This window comes from Drosophila suzukii, chromosome 3 (genome assembly GCF_043229965.1).
Source record: "Drosophila suzukii chromosome 3, CBGP_Dsuzu_IsoJpt1.0, whole genome shotgun sequence".
NCBI classification, from domain to species: Eukaryota; Metazoa; Arthropoda; class Insecta; order Diptera; family Drosophilidae; genus Drosophila; species Drosophila suzukii.
This window is the reverse complement of record NC_092082.1, coordinates 75415687-75437839: the sequence shown is the minus strand read 5'-3', so window position 1 is coordinate 75437839 and position 22153 is coordinate 75415687. Positions and strand designations below refer to the sequence as shown.

The window sequence follows — 22153 nt, the reverse complement described above, 5'->3', positions numbered from 1 at the left end:
TGGCAGCGCTGGTAAAGCGCCTATTATTCTTAATAGTTTAAATTGTCAAAAAGTGTAAAATTAAACATAGCTCTGAGGTTTTTGAAATACCATCCAATCAGAGGGACTTGTAACTTGTGTTTGTGACCTTAATATTGTATTTATTGATTGTGGTGCTCGTATATTCGTGTTCTAGTTCTAACCTCAAAAAAATCAAAATCTTTAAGTTAATTTGTATTTTTAAATAGAGCTACAAAGTGATTCCAGCTGTTTCCACCTCTGAAACCTTTTTTATCTTGTAGAGAATTTAATTCTCATTGAGCTCGGTTAGTATAAAAGTGCACTTTTGCGCACTTTCTCTAAAATTTAGCTTTAAAGACCTCTACCTAATATGGTATATTTTCCTCATTTTTGTCTGGTAAATGCCAGTTTCGATGTTATCTTAAGAAAAACAGTGTGCAGTTATATTTCTTATTAAATAACGATTATTTTAAAATTATTTTACAACATCATTTCACTTACTTAACGTTGATATATAGGATTTTAGTATTTTTGTTAAGAATTATAGTGATCACAATACAAAAAATTACAATTTCACTAAAAAAATGGGAAATAAAAAATGCCAAAATTTTTTTTTTAAATCAATTTGGTCTCTTAAAAAAAAATTCAAGAAAAAAAATTTTTTTTATTTTATTGACAAGAAAAAAAATTTTTTTTGTCTTAAAAAAAAGGCGGGACCACGCCCATCTTTTTTTAATTTACTTCCTTTAAATTTTATATACTTAATTCTAAAAACAAAACTTTTAAATGTTGCTTTGTTCTTAAGTTATTAATTAATGCCACAAAAAGTGAGCAAATTCCCCATAGTGCAGCGGGAGGAGATGGATAAGAAGGGAGAGGTGGGGAAGGGAGAGAGACATCAAACACAAGGGCTCTCCAAAGAAATTTCATTTTCACTTTTGCAGGTGAGCGAAACGAAGCTTGCAGAGAGAGTGGAAATGAGAGCCGGTGAGAGGGAGAGAGCGGGTGGACATGCGCCGGACCTTCCTGGGGTTGCCACCTCTCATCTCGCAGGGTTGCTGCATGCCGTTTCGCTGCGGCAGCATCCAGTTGGAAAATGTACGCGCACTCAAACGCAACAAAAAGCGCGTGACACAGGCGGCGTTCCGAAAAAGAAAGGACACTAAAGATTCGGTGTTGACAAAAAGCACATACACACTCATACACACACATATATGCGACGCGTGCTGCCCCCTCAACCCCCCACCTGCCCCTCCCGCTGTGCGTGTCTGTGAAAAGAAAGCAAAATTGCCAAAAAAGAAAATATATATAAAGGAAAAAAAGTGTAGTGAAGCAAATCAATTTGTGGCTATAAAAAAAGAAATCCAGCCAATTAAGGTGTTTAATTGCGAGCCAAGGCCCCAAGTAATTAGTGTGTGCATTTCTTTTTATTGATCTGTTTAAATTGACCTTTTTGTTCAGACCCCCTTTAAGAAACAAAAATTAGCAACAAGCTCTTGAACCCTTTCTTTTCGACAATTAGCAAAGTGAAATGGAATAATGAACCGTTATGCTCTGTCGCCAAGTAAAATGCAACTGCAGCTGAGAACCGCAATTCAGTCAAGTGGCAACAAAAGCGAAAAAAGGGAAAAAAGGGAGCAGCTGAAGGCAAAAAAGTGCGAAAAAAAAGGAGAAAGGGGGAAGAAAGCGGGGGAGGGGAGAGCGGGGACTACTGGAAAGCGCACTATTGACATATATACGCGCAGATTGGAGCGAAAGAGAAGAAGGAAAACGCCGCATAAGACAAAACAGGAAATTCACTTATACACGCGCACAAGGAAAGGAAATTCGCGCTGTTGAGCTTTGCATTTTGACATTTCATTTCAAAACACAGATTCCAGTGAGAGCGCTCCAGTCTCTCTCCCACACTACGCTCTCTGTGCTCCAAGCGCTTTCCTCTCCTCTCACTCCCATTTCGCTCTCCAACTCTCCTTTCCTTGCCCGACTCCTTTATTTTCTTCTTCTCTATTTTCCCTAAGCAAAGTGAGAATGTAAACAAATGCCAAATGGCGGCCGCGTTAAACAAAAATGAATTGGAATTGTTATATACATATGTATGCATTAGCACGTTTCCTGCGTGTTATAGGGAATGTATAGAAATGGAAGGAGGGAAAAAGAGTGTGGGGAGGGGAGGGGGGTTAGTTGCAGTCACGAAGACAAACAAAGAAACAGCACAACAATCGCGTTCGTTCCACTTAGAAATTAGGATTACGCCTCGTTCTGACATTGACATTAAACAAAAAGAAAAGCCAGAAGCAAACAGAATGCGAAACCTCATTAAAGACCAATTTGGGCCACAAAAACAACTTATGGCCAACGGGTATTAAATAGTTAGCAAATTCTGTTGACACCCGTAAATAGTACTTTTTATGGCTATCGTTTTTCCTGTCACATTTGAGGATTTTGGCATGCGAGAAACGTGTACAATGTACATATGTACACCACTTTTTATGGCAGATTTTATTACCCCAATTCCACAGAGAATAGTATACATTTTTTTTCTTATTTTTATTTAATTGCTTTCGATTGCAAACCTACATACGTATACGTGATTTTTTTGGGCTTTGAAAATGAAGCCAACTTATAGCATGCTTTAAAGCTCGAACAATGTTATCAAACATATTCTTTCTAAAGACATTATGATATTTCTAAAGGTTTCATTTTATTTTTGTTAATATCTTAAAACGTTAATAGTTTAGTTCAATTAAGATTTTAAATAATTGAATAATAATAAGATTATGAAATTGTCATAACATAGAACTAATAACTCCTTTAATCTCTTTAAGATAGACGAGACTGATTTCTAATGTTCAAGATAAGTTTTAATTTTTGATTTTCTACTTCGAACAGTTGAGCATTTTTGTTGCCCCTCCTCTTTAACAATAAGCTTATCAAAATCAGCTGATATTGCGGCTGGAATCAGTTGCACCAATAAGATAACCACACTGAATCATAGCCACCTTTAAGGTGTGTTCTTTATCTGTACTTTACCAATTGGCAATGCCTTCAAATCCGACTCGGTTCTCTCCAAAATTAACGTTGCTACGCCTAACAAATAACAAACCTTGGCCACAAAATATGCCTGAATGATGCTACAGGCGGCCAACTTCAGATTCAAGGGCTCCTCAAAGGCAGACACAACTGCGGACATTAGGCATTACATACATATACATATTCCACACAAAAGCCGGCTACACAGAGAAAGAGTGTGAGAGAGATGGAGATAAACAGAGAGAAAGAGAAGAAAGCATATTTTTTGGGGGGTTGATTTTTGGGCGTTGAAAGCGCTTTTCACTAATTCAATGCGACATTGAAAACAGTGAGCTTGAATGCGAAAACTGCAGACTCTCAGAAAGGAATCCATGGACCCATGGACATGGAATTACGGAAGGAAAGGGGGGGGCACCCAAAGTCTGACTAGACAGAACCGGAAGGGCGTCAGCGTCTGGCTTTCGGCCAACTGTGGGGGTGGCAAAAGAGCCGGCTAAGGAAAAGCCAAACGAAAGTGCTATCTGCATAAATTATGTATGTATATTTCTGGTCGCCCGATTATCAACTCGTCAAAGGCTCCTCAATTTTTGGCAGTCGATTTCGTGGTTTAAGGGTGCAATCTGAAAAAACCAAGAGAGCCGACGGAACTCATTTCCTGGTAAAATATTCACCTGACTTCCTTTCAGAAGCCTTTTAAAATGAGTTTAAAAATAGAGTAAATACTCCTCAGATGAATTTTTCCCCTTGCTGGGCCATGGGACAGCCAATGAAATTATTTATGCATATTTTTTGTGGCCCCTTCGATTATCAAGTCTTCAAAGGTGCTTCACTTTTTGGCATTCGATTTATGGCTAAAGGGGTGCAAAACGCACTGAAATCAAGGAATCCATTTCGGGCATTGGTTATGAATAAACTATGAAGAGCACGTGACTGCAGAAAAATGGGGGTTCTGGACAAAAAGGGTTCGACCTGTATTGGCCATAAAGTGATTGTGATTTCCCTTCTAGAGCAAATAGGTCGGCAATTATTTGCGGTGTGCCAGATTTTCGAGAGTGCGATTCAACGGGTTCGCTGCGGTTCCGGTTCCGATTTCGAGCCCCATTTCGTTTACGGCCACGGGTTAGCAAGCGTACGTATTGGCCGGAAGACACAGAGACACCGGCCCCGTTAAGATTTCGGTCGTCGGCGGTGGTCAGAGAGGCTCGAAGATTTGGCGTCGCGAGCGCATCGAGATGACAAATGATCCGGACCTCGATGACTGTGCCTTTCTATCCGGTAAGTTGGAGTTTACAGGGTAAAAAGAGGTCAATCCTAAATTAATCGGGAATATTTAAGTAAAGTTTTAAGCAAGAACTATTGTCAAAACTCAGAGTAAAGGAAAGTGGTTACAGAATTTTCAGACTGAATTGTAATGTTCTATATATTCTTAATTAAAAAAAACGATAATATAGTTTTTTGGGTATAGTTATTTGGATATGATAAATATATCAACGAGAAATAAACTTGTAAGTGAAGCCGTTACATTAAATTTCTAAACTTCTAAAGAATTCGCGGTTGGCATCATCGAGTTCAACTCTGAGTAACACTGATATTCACATTTGGCTTGTTTTTATTACAACTTTAACTAAAGGGTAAGGTAATAAAAATAATTAAGAAGTAGATTCCAAATGAGGCAATTATTAAATGGCCCACCGTTGTTATCTAATTATACTCATAATTAAATAATTATTGTGGATATAAGAACCCTTTTATTTGATCTAAGAACTTTGCGCTCCGTTGCTTTTCAAATCAGGCACTTTATCTGGGACCCCTATTTTCCACAAAGCTGACCCCAGTTTTGTGTTGTTTTTGCGGCGTTGCACTCAACTCTAGTGGCAATTGCAATGCAACCCATCCATATAAAATATTTGCACAGCCCCACTATGACTTTTATGCGGAGTTTAATTACATTTTCGACCTTTCCCCGTTTCTTTTGGACAGGTGGCGAATCGAGCGGCGGACGGCAGACGCGCACCGGAGTGGCCGTCTGCTCACAGCGCCGGGCTCTCCTTGTGGCCGGAATCGTGCTCGGCTCGCTGCTGCTGACGGCCATCATCATCGCCTACGCCGGACCACAGAACGGTAGGTTTGCCCCGTGCCCCAAGACCCCGTCATATTTATGTTACCCGTGCTCCAAGGGGCACCGCCATCCTCACTCAGTTTCTGTTCTGTTCCTTTCTTTCTACCAGTCAGTTCTTTCTTTTTTCGAGCATATTCACCTCGTTCGTTTTTCATTTCCGCCCACAAAAGAGGACAGGGGTTGGGGTTCACCCTTTGTTGTTGTTACTTGATTACGCCTTTATTGGGGGCGACTGGATATGTAGTCAATTGGACGGAGGAGAAAGCCGGCTTTGTGTCATCGTAAGGGTTCCCGAAATTTGACAGCTCTAAAAATAGGAAATTGTAAATGAGGGATTCAGTTTGACGTTTGAATGGAACAATGGAGTAATATAATTTGGTATCCTTAAAAGGGGTTTCTAGCATTGGACAACAATTTGACATGGTATAATAGGAAATGAAATCAAGTAGGTACATTTCAATTTTATAGAGCTGTTTATGAATATGAAAAGAACTAAACTGCACAATATAATATTTTAAGCTTAAATTTCGAAAATTATAATCTGTAGTAGAAAGCTTTAAGTAAACCTATCGATTTATGGCAGAATCCTTAAGCTGACTCGTCCCAAATAAACGTGAATAATATTGCAAATGTTAAGAAGTCATAAATCAACATGTGTAAGGGAATCATGAATAATGTAGCCCATTCCCTACGTCAGCCGAGTATCAATGTCTAATGCCACCGCAGGGATCAAAGTTGGGGCCCAATAAATCCGCATAAATGGTAATTGAATTCCTTGACCGGCGGCACTCAAAGCAGGTCATAAAGCATCAGGCCAAGCAATCCATTTAGCCCCGAGTAATATGCTTTTAACCATATTAAGTTTCATTCCGCGTATAAATAGATGCAACTGCATCACCTGACCACCCAACCCGTCCCTCCCAGCTGTCCCCAATGGATCTATAGGCCTCGACCTGGTACTCCGGGTCCCTGGCCATATTCAATTGCGGAATTATGCAAAGTGCAAACACTCACATGTTCGCTGGAAGTTTCTGTTGCATACTTAATGGGGCTAAATGCATTGGGGGATAATTGCATTAACCCAAGGGAGTGGGAAAACAAGCCGCACGAAAGCGTGTTTGTGGGTTGGGGATTGGGCTGCAGGAAATATACACAGACACATGTCTGGTGGAAAGTTAATTTTCCCCGTTGCAAGCTCGGTTATCAATCAGTATTTGCCCCGAGTAGCTTTAACTTTCGCTTCCGTCCATCCAATTAGAGAGTTTGACCAGCTTAACACATTTTTAATGTCCACGTATGTCCTCGTATACAGTATATATATCCATAATAATATATATTTAGTTTCTTGACCATCGTTTGTTTGTTTCCCATTTTCGTTTCCTTTTGCCTTCGACTTTGTATACCTACCAAATGTTTATTATATATATGAATCTTTGAAAAATATGAAATATTTCTCTTAAATGCTTGTTTGATTGATTGGTTAAAATGTGAGTAACAATTATGCCAAACCTGAATACTTCTAAACTGGTAAATAGCCATGACAATCTATATAATCCTTCGGCATGTTGATGTCATTGATCATCTATTGTTTTATATTTATACGTTTCTCTATTATTTTTTTCGTACTTTCTATCTCTAGATGTTAGATTTTTATTGGTTATATTGGTTAGTGGAAAAGAGATCAGAATGTTTTAATTTTAGTGCTCAATGTAAATATAAAATACACTGATCATAAGATGAGCCATTGTTAGGCAAGGTATTCGTCATAGATGATTGAATTACACACTATTATTAGAAGTCGAGCAATTGCACTGATACTACTTTATTGAAGGACATCTACAGTTTAAGTACAATCTGTATACAACACAAGAAATACTCTGTAAAGCCACAACTAAAATTATCCAAGACAACTTTTAATCTTTTATTTATTAATTATTGTTATATCAATTTACTTTTACTTTTGTTAATGTTGTAGATTTTTTGGTTGGATTCCAGATGGCTTATGGATTATAATCGTTAGATCTTTCATCATTTCCACTGCTATTGATATGACTCCATTCGATTAATCGCGACATTCAGCTAGAACGAATTCTCATTTGTGACCTCCCCCGTTTGAGTTCCGTTCACCCCACTAGATGTGCTAATGACTTGAACCGAATCCAATTATTAAACAGATTTACTGCTAGCTTTTCTTTATGCTAACCCCCACCCCGACTTAGATGATATCCCCCTTAACTCTCTCTCTCTCTCTCTCTCTGTTGATTGTGTATAATGCAATTTGCTTTAACGAACTTAGCTACGAATCCCCTAAAGAGTCGTCCGCGAAAAAGAAGAACAACCAGTCTTGAAACGGAAGCGATACTGATTACGCACCTTGACTATCCTTGCAGACTGCTCCTGCGGATCGAAAACGGTGTCCGGTTACGAAACGGATGAAGAGAACAACACCCAGCCCTTCAACCCGATTGCCACCAACGGGGAGCCATTTCCCTGGCTGGAGAAGATGCTGCCCACCAGTGCGAGACCCCTGCGCTACATGGTTACCATCCATCCCAACCTGACGACACTGGATGTAAAGGGTGAGTCCGACAAATCGAATTACATCTTTCTTAATTTTGTTTCATTTTATTTTGTTAAATACAATGACCTTTTGAAAACCGATTCCTCAATGTCTTGGTAACTTTTGTCATACAGTTAAATTGTTAAAATCAAGTTTCTAGTATCATGTTATATTTCATTTAACTAAAATCGTTTAAGTAGAGGCCATGATTTATTCAAAATTTGTCGGAACATGTCTTTCCGAACAATCTAGCTTTAGGTTATTATTATCTGACAGTTAGCAAACTAAAGCCTTAACATGACATTGTGAAATCGGCCCTTCAAAAACGGTCTCCACTTGACACATTCGATTTTAATGCTGTTCAGTATGATTCAATATTTTTAAGTGGGTAGCTCTCCGCCCTCACTTTATTTATTGATGGAATTATAATTTGATTGTCTGACTTTCAATTCTTCCGTTTCCGTTTTCCTCTTTCATATTTCCGCCTGGCCAGGCCAAGTCACCATCGATTTGCACGTGGAGAAGGAGACCAACTTCATTGTGCTGCACATCCAGGACCTCAACGTCACCGAGAAGGTAAGTCAAATTAAGCCAATTAGCGTTTGGCTCGAGTGCGTCCATTGATTGCATTCCCGTTTCGGTTGCAGGCCATCGTAACCCCGGGGCCCAAGGGATACGCCCTCAAGATTGTCAAGGTGCTGGAGTTCCCGCCCCGCCAGCAGCTCTACATTGAGGTAAAGGAGAAGCTCAAGAAGAAGTCCAATTACACCCTCAACCTGCGCTGGTACTCCAAGCTCAATCCGGAGCCCGAGGGCTTCTATGTGGACCAGTACGAGAGCTCCAATGGCGTGGAGAGGTAATGCTTCTTCTAATGTTCATTTCTGTAAAGTAATAGCTAGAACTTGCAGTTAACATTATGCTTAAATAATGGGAAGCTTACCTTTAATGGGAATACGCGAACTTATTGTTTCCAAAGGGAAATAAATAATACGTTACTCATATTCACAAAAGCATTTTTGAAATAGTGATAATAATATAATGAAAATGGCTTATTAGAGTATATAAAAATTGACTCTGAATTTAATGGATTTACTTTATTTTTGTATATACCTATTGTATAAAATATTATACTTATGTATTTATCTCACTACAGATTACTAGCTGCCACAGTTTTCCGGCCGAATGGCGCAAGACGAGCGTTTCCCTGCTTCGATGAGCCGCACGTTCGGGCGCCATTCCGCATCTCCGTGTTCCGGGATCGCTTCCACATCGGCCTATCCAACTCCATAGTGCACACCACCGAGGATGTGGGCTTCTACATGGGCACGGGATTGGTGAGTACGAAAATGGATAGATTAAGTTAAAAGATTTATAATTGCGATTTTCCCACAGCTCCGCGATGACTTCATAGAGACGCCTCCACTGCCTGCCGATGCGGTGGCCTGGGTGGTGAGCGACTTCCAGCGTGAATCCCTGCAGCCCTCAGCGGCATATATCCCCACGACACCAGCTCCACTGGGATCCGGAGTGGGTGGCAAAAAGTCCTCCCAGCTAAATAATTACACCCAACTTAAGGGGAAAAACCCGCCGGTACGAAACATCACTGCCCTGACTCATTCCTTGAATGTCAACCTCACGCCGCGCCAGAACCTGACTGTTGTCCAACCCACGACGACGACCGCCTGGCCAGTGAATATGAATGGGAATGGAAAGCCATCGAATCTTACAGCACTTTCTCAATCCACGGGATCGTCGATAAAGAGAGCACCCTCGTACACCTTCTATGCCCCCAGGGATCTGCTAATTCGCTCTTCCTTTATCCTGCACACATCGCGGGATGTTCTGGAGTATCTGCAGACCTGGTTGGATATCAGCTATCCACTCACGAAAGTGGACTTTGTAGCCTTGCCTTCACTGGATCGTAATATGATCTCCTCGCTGGGATTGGTCACCTTGAAAACATCTTTCCTGACGGATCCGAATTCTATAACCTCTGAACAATATCAGTTTAGTGCTTTGCGGATTGCCGAGGCGATGGTCAGGCAGTTCTTTGGAGGCATCACTTCCCGCAAGGTTCTCAAGGATGTGTGGCTGTGGGAGGGATTGATCCAGTACTTAGGCATCCATGCCCTGGCTCCTTTGCAGGAGAGTTGGCCCCTGAGGGAGATGTACCTGTTGAAGATGGCCACAGCGGCGTTGGACATTGATGCCATCCAGGGATGGGATAGCATAATGAATGGTACCAGTCACGATGGCAACAATGAGGAGTTCTTTGTCCAGAAGACAGCAGCCATATTTTCCATGTTGCACACGGCCATCGGTGAGGATCGGTTCAGGGGCTGCCTTGGTTCGTTCCTCAAGGTGAATCGATTCAGGACCGCCGAGCCAACAGATCTGTGGACCATTTGCACGAAGAAGGCCAATGGCTCGAAGAATATCAAGGACATGATGACTCTGTGGACGCACCAGCCTGGTTTCCCCCTTCTTACGGTCACCAAAATGGGAAATAGCATCTCCATCTCGCAAAGGCCTTTCCGACCAGCCGAATTTCTGGCCATCCATGATGACTCGTACGATGGGAATAACTACAATAAGACGGCACTGAATGCCACGGATATGCCGAGTACAGTGCCACCCACAACGCAGGGTAGCAAACACAAGGCAGTCCCTCACATGAAGTGGATCTTCCCGGTCACCTATGTTACAGATATCAACAACGTCAGTGAAACCCTCTGGATGCAGAACGTAGATGGTGAGTTTTCTATAAGTTACTATTCTTAATATCACATTTTGGTAACATATGACTCCCTAGTAACCTTTAATGTTCCGGAGAATGTCAAATGGATCAAAGTAAATGCCATTCAAAACGGTTACTATCGAGTGGCTTACAACGACGACAATTGGGCAAGTCTCATCGAAGAGTTGGCCACCAATCCTAAGCGCTTCACCAGTGAGGTAAGTTCAGAATAAAGTATTTTTGAAGATATATTTATAATAATAACTATTGTACAGGATCGCTTGGGTCTTTTGTCCGATGCCTTTACTCTTTGTCATGCGAATCTACTGCCCTGCGAGATCACCATGAACATGATCCAATATCTGCCCAGTGAGACTCACTATGGACCTATGGCTCTGGCATTAAGGCATTTGGAGAAGTGGAGACGCATCCTTAAGTACTCGGAGTGCTTCCTTATGCTCAGCGAGTTTATCAAAATGAAGATCTCCACGGTAATGGAAAAGGTTGGCTGGTCGGATGACGGTGATGTGGCCACCAGGTGAGAAAGATTTATATAAAACCCCTAAGGATCTTGTATTTGACTTAATTCTTTTTAAGATTGCTGCGTCCCGAGGTGCTTCTGGCATCGGTTCTATGGGAGGATATCGATAGCATAACCAAGGCAAAGAACATGCTAAATCAGTATCTATACTACAATGGTTCCGCCATTCAACCAAATCTTAGAGAGGTTCGTTAAGCCTAATTTCATACTACCTAAGACCCCTTTATAACACTTATTAACGTTTCCATCAGGTGGTTTATACCGGCTCCATCCTGTCCGGGGAGTACATTTACTGGCAGCACTGCTGGGAGCGATTCGTCAACCTGCAGCGCACCTCGGAGACATTTGTGGAGCGGATGCAGTTGCTCCGAGCCCTGGGAAGAACCAAGGACGCCTGGCTTCAGAATCGCCTGCTTTCGCACGTGACAATGCTGCCCACCGAGGAGGTGGTGCAGGTGCTCAAGGCCATTGCCGGCACGCCGACAGGTGGAGCCATGGCCTGTCGCTTCCTGCAGGCCAAATGGTTCGAGCTGGAGAAGCGTCTTGGCCCTGGAACGATCAGTTTCGCCAAGGTCATATCGTCCATCACCCAGTATGGGGCCACCAAGTTCGACTACGATGAGGTGTGTTTTGAAAACCATTCCAATAAGGCCCATTGCCCACAGAAAAATACCTCTCTTATACCCTTACTCACATTTATTTTATTTTACAGCTCAAATCTCTGGTTCATCGCTTCGGTCGAGGTCACGGGATGTCGGTGCTGAACATGACCTTGAGCAGCGTGGCCTCCAACGTGGAGTGGGTGGCCCGGTCGCAGACATCGCTCTACAAGTGGGTGGAGGGCAACCTGCACTCGCATCGATAGAGGAGATCCTCTCACAGTTCTCTCTTCAGACTCAGACTCATTTGTAATTATGTTCCTCTCTCAGACACGAATCTTAAGTGAGCTTTGATTTCGCCAAGTTAACTAACACCATGGATCTATATACTCTTTACCATATCATTGCCAGTTCGATCGATCTCCTTGGTTCTCTCCGTAGCTGTCCTATAATTTTAGTACTAAAAGTTAACCCACTCAACTGTAAATTACGATTGCTATGATCAAGCAGCTCTTATATATGTGTATATCTATCCAAGTGGAGAAACCCTTTTCTAGCACATACGAATGTGTATATCTACAACTGAGCATAAGGATCTATCTATATATGTATATTGTATATGTATGTATATTTTACAAACCAAACATATTTAGAGCAATGGATAATTGTAGATTGTAAGCGAAGAACAAAGAACAACATATTTTTTCATAAAAACAAAAATGATAAATGAAACAAAAGAAGCCCCAGAATCGATAAACTAAATCGCTAATGAATGCATTCTAGTAATTGTATAGCATATGTATATTAGTATTAGTGAGCAGTGTGCTCGTGTGTGTCTCCGTGTATGTGCGCATCGAAATATCACAGAAATCTTCCTTTTGCCCCAAAAAAGATTATGAACTAAGTTACCATGTATACCCTATGCTGCCTGGCCTAACCGAAGAAAATAAGCATTAACATTATGATTTAAGCAAGTATAATCAATATTAGCTTCCAACCGAAAAATAATTCCGATACCAATAGAACTCTGTCCATTTGTCCGTAAATATCAGCTTATTATGTTCAAATTTCAAAAGATATTAGGGTGATAATTTTAAGTTGAAATAACTCATAAATATAAAATCAAAATCAGTTGAGGAACAAGTTTTAATTAGAAAGATACGTTCAGCTAATTAAGATCATCTCGTCGAGCAGGTATACGTATTTAATCAACAACATTTACCGCCAACCCAATTAGCTTAAAATCTGTTAACGACATCATATGGCTGCCATAGTAATTAACTATCTTAAGCCAATGTTTACCAACAAAAAATGGTAGGCTTCTAAAAAAAATTGTCAAAAAGCGCAGAATTGTGGCAACAAATACAATTTAATGTAAAGTTATACCTTTTTTTCACGCTCCAGTGTGGTCTGAGGTCAGGCAGGCAGATAACTTAGGAATTTGAGATACGAAATAACAAGTAGACATCCCATATGTACATACATGGCATACATGCTGTAGTTGGCTAGAACCCAAGAATATTCAACACTTTTTATTTCTGCACTCGCATAAGACACAGAAACTGATTATCAGATTACAACGTTCCGATTACTGCAACTTGGGTCTAATTAAAAACATTTTACCATGTGTTTTACCATTTTACCATATCGCCGCTTATCATTTATAAAGATAGCCAAGTTTTATAGCCCAGAGGTGTTTGTGCAAACTGAGGGAATCCGTCGTTTTCAGCCACTTTAACTGGGGTTCCGATGGCACGCCGGTTTTGTCATTATAAACCATAGAAACGTGTATATGTTGTTCCATTGGCAAAGCCCCCCGATAAGAGAGTGCCATGCGACTAGATTAGCTTGGGATGGGACAGAGTCTTAGTTGGGACAGTCTTCAAGGGGGGTACATCATTCAGAGATACTAGAAAAAATCATGGAAAATAAAGAAGAAAACCGAACCTATACTATCGTAACCCAAATGGTTAACAATCCCCTTTGAGCCACGCCTGAGATATCTCAGTCCGAAAATGGTTGGGCAAATTCAGAGTTAAATCTTCAACCGTGTTCGACTATGCTAATTTGTAAATGTGTATTTGAATCCAACCTTTGAGATCTTTGATTTCATTTTGGAAAGAATGGGTTGAGTTTATAGATGAAAACAATTTGCTTGGCTAAGACACACTAAGACTAACTCAATGATACTCGAAGTCAATCGCTCAGATACCCCGAAATATATTCCAAAAATAAAGAAACACAGACAGAGAGATAGAGATAGAGAGAGAAATACCAAGTGAAACCAAAAACAACTTTATTAGCGACAAAGTTAGATCACAGAGAAAACACAAAAACAAGTTTTGGAGCGATTTTACGTATTTTCGACAAATGTATAAGCCAAACAAGCAACTAAAAATGAAAAAGGAAAACAAACCGAAATAGAGAATATACAAAAAGAACACAAAATACGGAAGATACTCAAGGCCCAGAAGAAAATCACAATGTGGGGAAGATTTAGAAAGTTTTACAGAACAACTTACAGAGAAGAATTTGATTTGGTTCCGACTGCATATGATTTAATTGTTAACCCATTCATCGTCTGATTGTATTGTACAATGCATATCCGTCCACAGCTTTGATTGACTTATCACATTTGGGTTCCGTTCAGTTCATCAAAAACCCACACATGACCCATCCTCAACCCTTTCCCAACCTCCACAACCGCTTTGTCCTGGAGTTGAAGAATGGCCTTTTCTTAATTCAAGGATACGAATTCTAGTTAATTTTATTAGACGAAATTTTTTTGCAATCGGCATTAATTTATAAGAAATTATTAATTATGCATTGGCTATCAGGTTTTATATAGAAATTTGCGTAGGGAAAATACAAAGTGTATCTAGGAAGCAAATGGAAAGCAGGCAGAGCAACTCTAAAGACGTAAATCTAATTGTATGCTAATGATATATACACATCTATATATAAATATATATTTACATAATTTAATTTAAGTCAAATGGGAATATTAATAAAAGCGATAACTAATCTGTAAATGGCACGGTTAAATGATTTATCTATCTACCTTTCAGCGAACTTTAACATTAAAGACCAACGTGTCCTTCCAAATATCACCAGCTAAGCTTAAAGTATAAATGTCAGAGATAAGAACTCGATTTATTGGCCTGATATTATCGCGAATAATTTAGTGTAATACACTTTATGGACTGTATTGCTTTGCACCCGCGGTGCTTTTGTTGGAACTCGTATAGTTTGATGTCAATTTTCTTTTTTTGGGACCACAGGAAAGCTCCGGAAATGCTCACCGATTTGGTAATCACCACATTTTGATTTGGGACTCAGCTCCAGGTTCCCTGGAAATAAAACCGACTAAGTATATAGGAAATGTATTATTTATAGATCTATCTTTTTTGATAGAAAAGGCTACATATCAACATTTCACAATAAAACCAGTTTTATAGTTCGTTTTGTAAAGAATGCCGGTTGGTAGGCTAATTATATTCTAATCAATAACATCTAACGAAAACACTTTAGTTAATCTATACATTTTATTCGGCTTTGATAACCTGCTCTTTTTGGCTTTTGCAAGAGCTAACAATACTTTGTTAAGAGAACGGATGTAGAGAAGGCTTGAATATCTTAATAACCTGATTAGTGTTTTTAATAGTTATATTTAAACATTTTTGTATTGAGTATTTTTTAAACGTCATTTGTATTATTTGATTATGATCTTCTTTTCAGAAACAAGTTCTTTATTTTGCAAATATCTATTTCTGTTATGCTATTTGTTCCTAAATGCATGACTTTGTACATGCATATTAAACGCTGGTCACTCTGATCGACTTATACAGCGCTTTGGTCACACCAGTGGCAGTGATAAGCGTGCGCTGATCAATATAAGTCTTTAAATAGGGCAAAACTTGCGACAAAAGCTGTGATTCAGGGCCCCAACGAATTGGCGCCGCCAGGCGGAAGATGTCGTTTGAATAGCACAGGTGTGTTAGCGGATCAATTAAGAAGCCCACGCTCAATAGAACAACAACAACAGGAACAGTGGGAGCGGAGACAGAGGCGCCGACAGCGACAGCGCACTTGCCCTGCGCTATCTGCTCGTTTTTATCAGCCAGTTCTGCCCGGCGATTGGGGCCTCTAGCCCCATCTCTTTCTCCTCGCTTCCCGCCCGCCTGCTCCTCCTTCTCTTTCGCTCTCTTTCTCGCTCTCTCTCTCTGTTTTACTGTCGACGCAAACAGCTGAAACGCCGAGCGTCGACCATCGGCTTTTCAGAGTTTTTGTCAGTGTTTTTTGAACAGCCGTTCAGTGAATTACAATCTACTAGCTACTCGCTCGCTCACTTACCGTACCGCCCTTGCCCCCTCTCTTTGTGACCCCCCAACCAGCTGATGTTTTGGATGCTCTTAAGTGTACCACACGTCGTATACGTAATATCTGACGTAGCTCTCTTCAGCAGCTAAAATAACAAGTGTTTCGAGCGTGGCGCGCCAAAAAATCTGTGTTTAAAAACAACAACGGGCTAAACAAAATAGCCTTAAAGCAAAACCACAACAACCAAAAGGTTTAAAGCCTAGGTAAAAGAGAAGTTAGTTAAATAAAATAAAGTTACGGGTGCGAAATAATTACATTTAATGCTGGACAGTTGGAGGGGCACAACAATTGCGTCGTTAAGCCCGTCGAGTTAATTTTACCCCCCAGCCCACCTCCCCCTGGGGAAATGACTTCCTGGTGTGTGAGTGTGAGTGCGCGTGTTTGCCCCAGTGTGCGTGTGTATCTGTGTGTTTGGCATTCTAGCCATTCGACCTAATCAACAAGTTCAATTTAATAGTAAACTTTTGGATAGAACCTCCGCCTTTTCTCTCGCTCTTCCACATTGCTAATAGTAGTTTATACAATATATACATTTCTGTGGAAATTTTGCGCACAAACAAAATATTTCGCATAAATTTACCGGCATGTGGTCATCAGTGTTCGTTCTCTCTTAGGCTCTCTTTATGGATTGCTCTTCAACAATAAAGAAAAAAATACCGAGTGTTATACCCATATAAATATTTACATTAACTGCTTGACTGTGTGTGTGTTTTTCCTAATGATAATGATAATGATAATGAAAGTTCACCAAGCTCTCCAACAATTAATATTATTGGAAACAATCAAGTGACTGAGTTACGCTTGAGGGGCCCCCAGCCATAATACAAAAGTGTTTACCAAAAAAACATATACCTAAATAGTAACTAAGCCCCCAATTGAGTGGCCCAATCTGTTATTATGTGCGGTAGCTTCTAAAGACTTTGTCACGACATTTTCGTTAGCTTGTTATTATTATAGCCCCCCACGCGAATTAAAAAGTCAAACTGCATGACGATCCCTAGACACGGACTTGGTGTCTCTCCCCATCTCTTTCTCTGACCCCCACTCTCTCCCCCTCTCCCTCTTTCACTCACCTGTTGACGCGTCTTTCTCAGGTAATTGCTAAAATCAATATGTACTGTGTGTTCGGGCAAGGAATACTCGATATCGGCCGAACTGAGGCTTGTTTTGAACTTTGATTATTTGTTTTTAGATTTTTTCTCACATTTTTTCTCGCATTTTTTCCGAGTTTTAATTATGCCCAGCGTTGATTTAAATTATAAACTGCGTCAAGGCATCAAACGACAGCCTCAGTCGGTGGCGAAAGCAACAACAAGGGGTATTTATTAAAATCAAGACGGGAAAATTGACTTACACCTAACGATATTGTCAATACTCTAGCTTTGTTTGAGAAAAGTACTTGAAAACAAAGAAAGCTTTTCTAGGGATATTGAAAAATTATTGTTCAACGAAAGAAATTAGTAACAATAATTTAAATTTCTATAAAATCCAGAAAAGTGTTTACTTAACCATAAACACATTGAAAGAACTTTAACTCATTATAAAAAATTTTAATTTGTAAGATCGTATATTTTCCAAATTTCTTATGATGTCTTTCCCAATTTCGATGTTAATTTTTCTTTGATTTCTTTGATCTACGACTATCTGAGACAGAAAGCTGATCTTCTTTGTTGTTAGAGTGTACCCATAAAAAAGCCTTAAAAAACTGGTTTTGTTTTTATTTTCTCGATCCGAACAGATTTGCAATGTTGACTTGAATTCGGGGAAAAAACCGTTCGATATTAACCAAGTTTGCGTTGTGATTTCACTATTTATAAATATAAAAACCTGGACCAGGATGATTTGCATAATTTGGAGCTGTAAAAGATATTTGTTCTAGTATTTATCTTGGCACAGGTCCAAAGTCTACAACATACTTACATGGATTTAAATTTAGCTAAATATCCGATAATCTTGAGTCAATCTGACTATATTGATTGAATACAATTGATAACTATCTTATATCATACCCACTTGACAAGTCAATTAACTTGTTACTATAAATCATTCAAATTTTTTAATTGGACTTATTCTACAAGCTTTTTCACTAACAATGGTAGTTTGATATATTTATGTTGTTGGGTATTATTTACCCCACAATCAATAATTCTGTAATACTTTCCTAAACTCTTAAATTATAAGCTTGGATTAAAGCATTTCGATACCAAAAATTCTCAGTTCTAAAACGCACTTTGTATCTTACAACTTTCATTTCCAGTTTTTATTTAGCCAGACTTTTGTTAGCAGACTTTTTGTACCCAGCCACCGTTTTTCCCCTTTTTTTAATTGTTTTCTCTCGCCCGCTTCTTGTCAAGTACCTCATCTTCAAAAACAGTATAGCTCTGAGCCGTCGAATTGTACTCGCAGGGTACTTGTTTTATTTTTTCGCACGTTCGGTTGGTTGAGTCATGGCAACCAGCCAGAGATCACAGCGTTTCCGAATTGTTAACTTTGACCATTATTCAAGGCGGCAATGTGGGATTCCCAGAAACCATAAATTTAGCTATAATTCCATTTAACCTAGTACTGTTTAAACTACTATTAATACGTTTTGGCTTGGATGTTGATTGGCTGAGTTGTGCCTTGTAGTTTTTTTAACTTCTGGGGGGACTTAATTAAAAGTAGAAATACTTGAGTAGTAAAACATATAGTTAGGCACACGTGTTACAGGCTTGTCAGTTTTATAAGTTAACAGATATCAAGATGTAAAACAAAGAACAACAGGCGTATTAAGAATCAGATAGTCAAAGGTCAAAAAATTATAGAAAGAATAGTTAGGTAAATAAATAATATAATTATGACTATAATGTCATGTGGGGCTATACATAAATAACAAATATGGTTTTGAACAACATAAAAAAAAGTATTGATTTACGTTTTTTATAAGCTTTTAAATTGAACTCATTAATGTCAGGGACTCAATTTTGGTTTATTGACTAATGATTATAAAAGAAAGTAAATTCTTCAATGCCTATAATCCCCGTCTTATCAATCATTTTCAGAACTTCGACTCACAACAGGTTCCCACAATTTAGAAGCGAAACCAATTGCTTTTGTTTTATGATTCATTTATGGTCGCAATCTAATCGGAAAATCCAGTGTTCAAACATTGGCTGATGAAATTTCAATGCTCTAAAGGCAGGGCCCACTGTACATTGATAAGTCCCGTACAGGAGAACCCATTATGATTACTGATATTCAATACTAGGTTTCCATATCAAGTGATAGATAATTAATGCCGATTTCGCATGGTTATCTTTTTCTATTCGGTGCTGTTGTTGTTGTTGGGCATCCACTGTACTTATCTACGTCTGCTTTCATGTGAATGTGTGTAATCTTTCTTATAAATGCCAAAACGCAATCAAGAAATAAACAATCCATTTAAGTGTGCTATACCTCTATTTAGAATTCCGGCAATCGAAGCCCGCTTATCAGTATTTATAGCGGCGTTACAGTGAAAGCCTGATAAAAAGATCGAAATTAGTGACATTTTCGGAGGAATTATAAAAATGTTAGCTAATTAACCCGTAGTAACGGCATGACTTAAACTAGCCATTAATATTAACTAAATTAACTTGGAAGATTACAATATACTTATATAAAGAGAAAACTATAAATCTTACACACTTTAAAATGTTTAAATAAATTGGTTGTTATTCAAATAACACACTCTGGGTTGTTAAATTTAAAAAGTTCAAGTTAAAGCAAAAACTTAGCTGTATCTATTAAGAAAATTTCGATTCGGTGCTGTCCCTTCCTTTCGAAAAAATTGACTTCTTGCGAGTCCAGGCCATAAAAATCGACCCGTCCTTATCTGTATATTCGGCATTCACTTTCGTTCCAGTTGACATATTGACTCATCACCATTTGTGCCGGCTGATAAGCAATCATGATCGACATGGAGGACCTACCCCGGCTGCAATCCCTGTCCCCGGCCAAGGACATCGAGGATACCTACCATCAGACCCAGTTACAAATGAATCCCAAGAAGGTCACCGTTACCGTGCGGGTGCCCATTGGACCGCCCTCGAAATTGACCAAGTTGATAAAGCCCACTGTGGCTTCCACGCCCGCTGATCTGACCACGCCCACGCCAGCCTCTCTGGAGACCCCGCCCACCCCACAATCGACGACCCCGGGTAACGCCAAGAATAACATTTGGCGCGGTGGCTTCCATTTTACCACTCTGGTAAGTAAAGTCGGGGATGGGTTTGATTACTACATCGAACAGCCAGCACAAATGGTCCCAGGTCAGGCATTAAAGATCTTTTTCAGGACGTATTATATCTCGAAATAGCCTCCATCAATCTTAATTGAATTCTATGTGTGGGCCGTTAGGTAAATTGAATTTCTGTATTTGTTTATGAATCCTACATTTTGATAGGTACACTGTTGTTTTATTAATTTTATCAATTTATCATGTATATCTTCTAGTAAATTTAATGATACTCTATTAAGTGTTATTACAGAATTTATTGTAATATTACACGTTATGGACTTTGAAAATTAACAATTTAGTAGGGGTACCCTTTAATCATTATGCAAATTGAAGAATTTGAATGGACACGTGTCCAAAGCTTGTAAATTTACATCTCATCTACATATGTACGATTAAGCCTGTGGCGCCATTCAGAAGCAGATTGTTTAGTTTAAATGTAAACTTGTATTAATTGAACCTTATATATACGGCATTATAAAACAGATATGCGATATATAATATAAGGTAAATATTTAAGATACATTCTACATTTCTACATTTTCGCACTAAGTTCAAAAGCTGTTTACCCAGCGAAACCCACCACAGGGGGAAATCGAGCTGGTCGCGCTTGGTCACACTACATACAGAGCTTTGGCCTGTGGTGAATTTCCATACCTTAGACTTATCCGGTGTGACCACGAAAATACTGCGAAAGCACAGACTTCGCTGAACAGACGTTTCTGTTTGGGAGCAAAAAATCGCGAGCGATATCGACGGCGGAGAAATTGCCAAAAGTTGACAAACAAACACGTTTTAAGCCCACCACGTAGGTACGGCTGCTGCCGAAAGAGAGCAGCAAAGCGGACGCGGCGCTAATTTGCCAAATAACAGTGAACGAAGATGCGAAAAGTGCGAAGTACACGCCGCTTGAAAGTGTTTGTGTGTGTGCGTGCTGGTGTCTGCCTGTCTGTGTGTTTGTGCCGGAACAACAAATGAAAGAATCTTAGTTGCGACTTAAACTACGCGTAAAATGTTGCATGCCCCACTGAATAAATGCAATTCATTGCGGCGGTGGTGGGTTAAAGTTGAACAACAACGACCAACAGGCTAGCAACAACAGTTATTCAGCAATCGGCCCCTCTCGCTCACGCGCGCAGTCTCCCTCTCTCACTCTCTCTCTCTCGCGCTCAGCTGACAGAATGCAATCGAAAAAAATCATGTAAAATAAAGAACAAAAACCAGCAATTTGATAAATAATTTGTTGATGCAAAGTGCAGAGCGAAGGTTGAAATGCTGTTGCCGGTTATTCTCCGCTCGTTCTCGAAGTTTCCACCTCGCGGTTTCACAATTTGTTTTGCTCTCCGTGTCTCCTCCGACTGCTCCGTGTGTGATTTTCTTCTCCGTAAAAATTAAATCACTTTGCATTTAATTAATTGCATTAATTGTGAGCACAAGCGGAATTGGAATTGGCAAGAAAAAACAGCAGTTTTTATGCTTCAACCTGTGTGCGTGCCTTTTTGTTTTTGGTGTGTGAGTCAGACAGAGAGAGTGGCGAGAGACGAGAAAGGGGCGATAAAAGCAAACAAAGGAATAAAAAACGATGTGCAAGCAAAACACACGAAAATATTAGGCAGTGCAAAAACAACAACCGAAGCGAAAATATTTTTGTATTAACCCTTGATGGGTTAGCTTATTTTTAATGCTGTGTGGTCTTGAATTTGATTTTTTAATACAACTTTTTAAATAAAGTTCTCAAAAGTACAATCTCACTTACATATTTCGGATAACAAATAACTTACTTTTGATTAAAGTTCTAATGGCTTTTAATGATATTAGTTTAATATATTAACAAGTAGCCCAAAACTGCAATAAAAATAAGTAGGTACCATTTTAGGGTTAAAAAAAAGTGACGATTTCACCACTCCAAACACGACGCACACACACTCACAC

General features: G+C 39.6%; 2 protein-coding genes across 7 annotated transcripts in view; both read left to right on the top strand.

The window, feature by feature from the left end:
* LOC108008011 (endoplasmic reticulum aminopeptidase 2) overlaps positions 1-14618 on the top strand; it is a 29383-nt gene extending 14765 nt beyond the window's left edge. Inside the window, exons 1-13 of one of the 5 annotated variants that reach the window (XM_065865721.2) lie at positions 1090-1404; positions 4038-4305; positions 5011-5151; positions 7540-7728; positions 8203-8285; positions 8357-8565; positions 8863-9043; positions 9102-10461; positions 10522-10664; positions 10722-10984; positions 11044-11173; positions 11239-11610; positions 11700-14618. In XM_065865721.2, coding sequence (XP_065721793.2) covers positions 4263-4305; positions 5011-5151; positions 7540-7728; positions 8203-8285; positions 8357-8565; positions 8863-9043; positions 9102-10461; positions 10522-10664; positions 10722-10984; positions 11044-11173; positions 11239-11610; positions 11700-11852 — 3267 coding nt within the window. In that variant the 5' untranslated portion in view covers positions 1090-1404; positions 4038-4262 and the 3' untranslated portion in view covers positions 11853-14618. Of the gene's footprint in view, positions 1-1089; positions 1412-4037; positions 4306-5010; positions 5152-5751; positions 6637-7539; positions 7729-8202; positions 8286-8356; positions 8566-8862; positions 9044-9101; positions 10462-10521; positions 10665-10721; positions 10985-11043; positions 11174-11238; positions 11611-11699 lie in introns of those variants that run through there. The other 4 variants (XM_065865720.2, XM_065865719.2, XM_036818059.3 and 1 more) reach the window with 4 other exon arrangements.
* A 1296-nt stretch (positions 14619-15914) lies between these two features.
* The window catches only part of cnc (NFE2 like bZIP transcription factor cap-n-collar), a 45747-nt gene continuing 39508 nt past the window's right edge, over positions 15915-22153 (top strand). The window contains exons 1-2 of one of the 2 annotated variants that reach the window (XM_065866279.2): positions 15915-16169; positions 19850-20194. In XM_065866279.2, the coding sequence (XP_065722351.2) occupies positions 19895-20194 (300 nt within the window). In that variant the 5' untranslated portion in view covers positions 15915-16169; positions 19850-19894. Of the gene's footprint in view, positions 16170-19849; positions 20195-20872; positions 21030-22153 lie in introns of those variants that run through there. The other variant, XM_036818093.3, reaches the window with a different exon arrangement.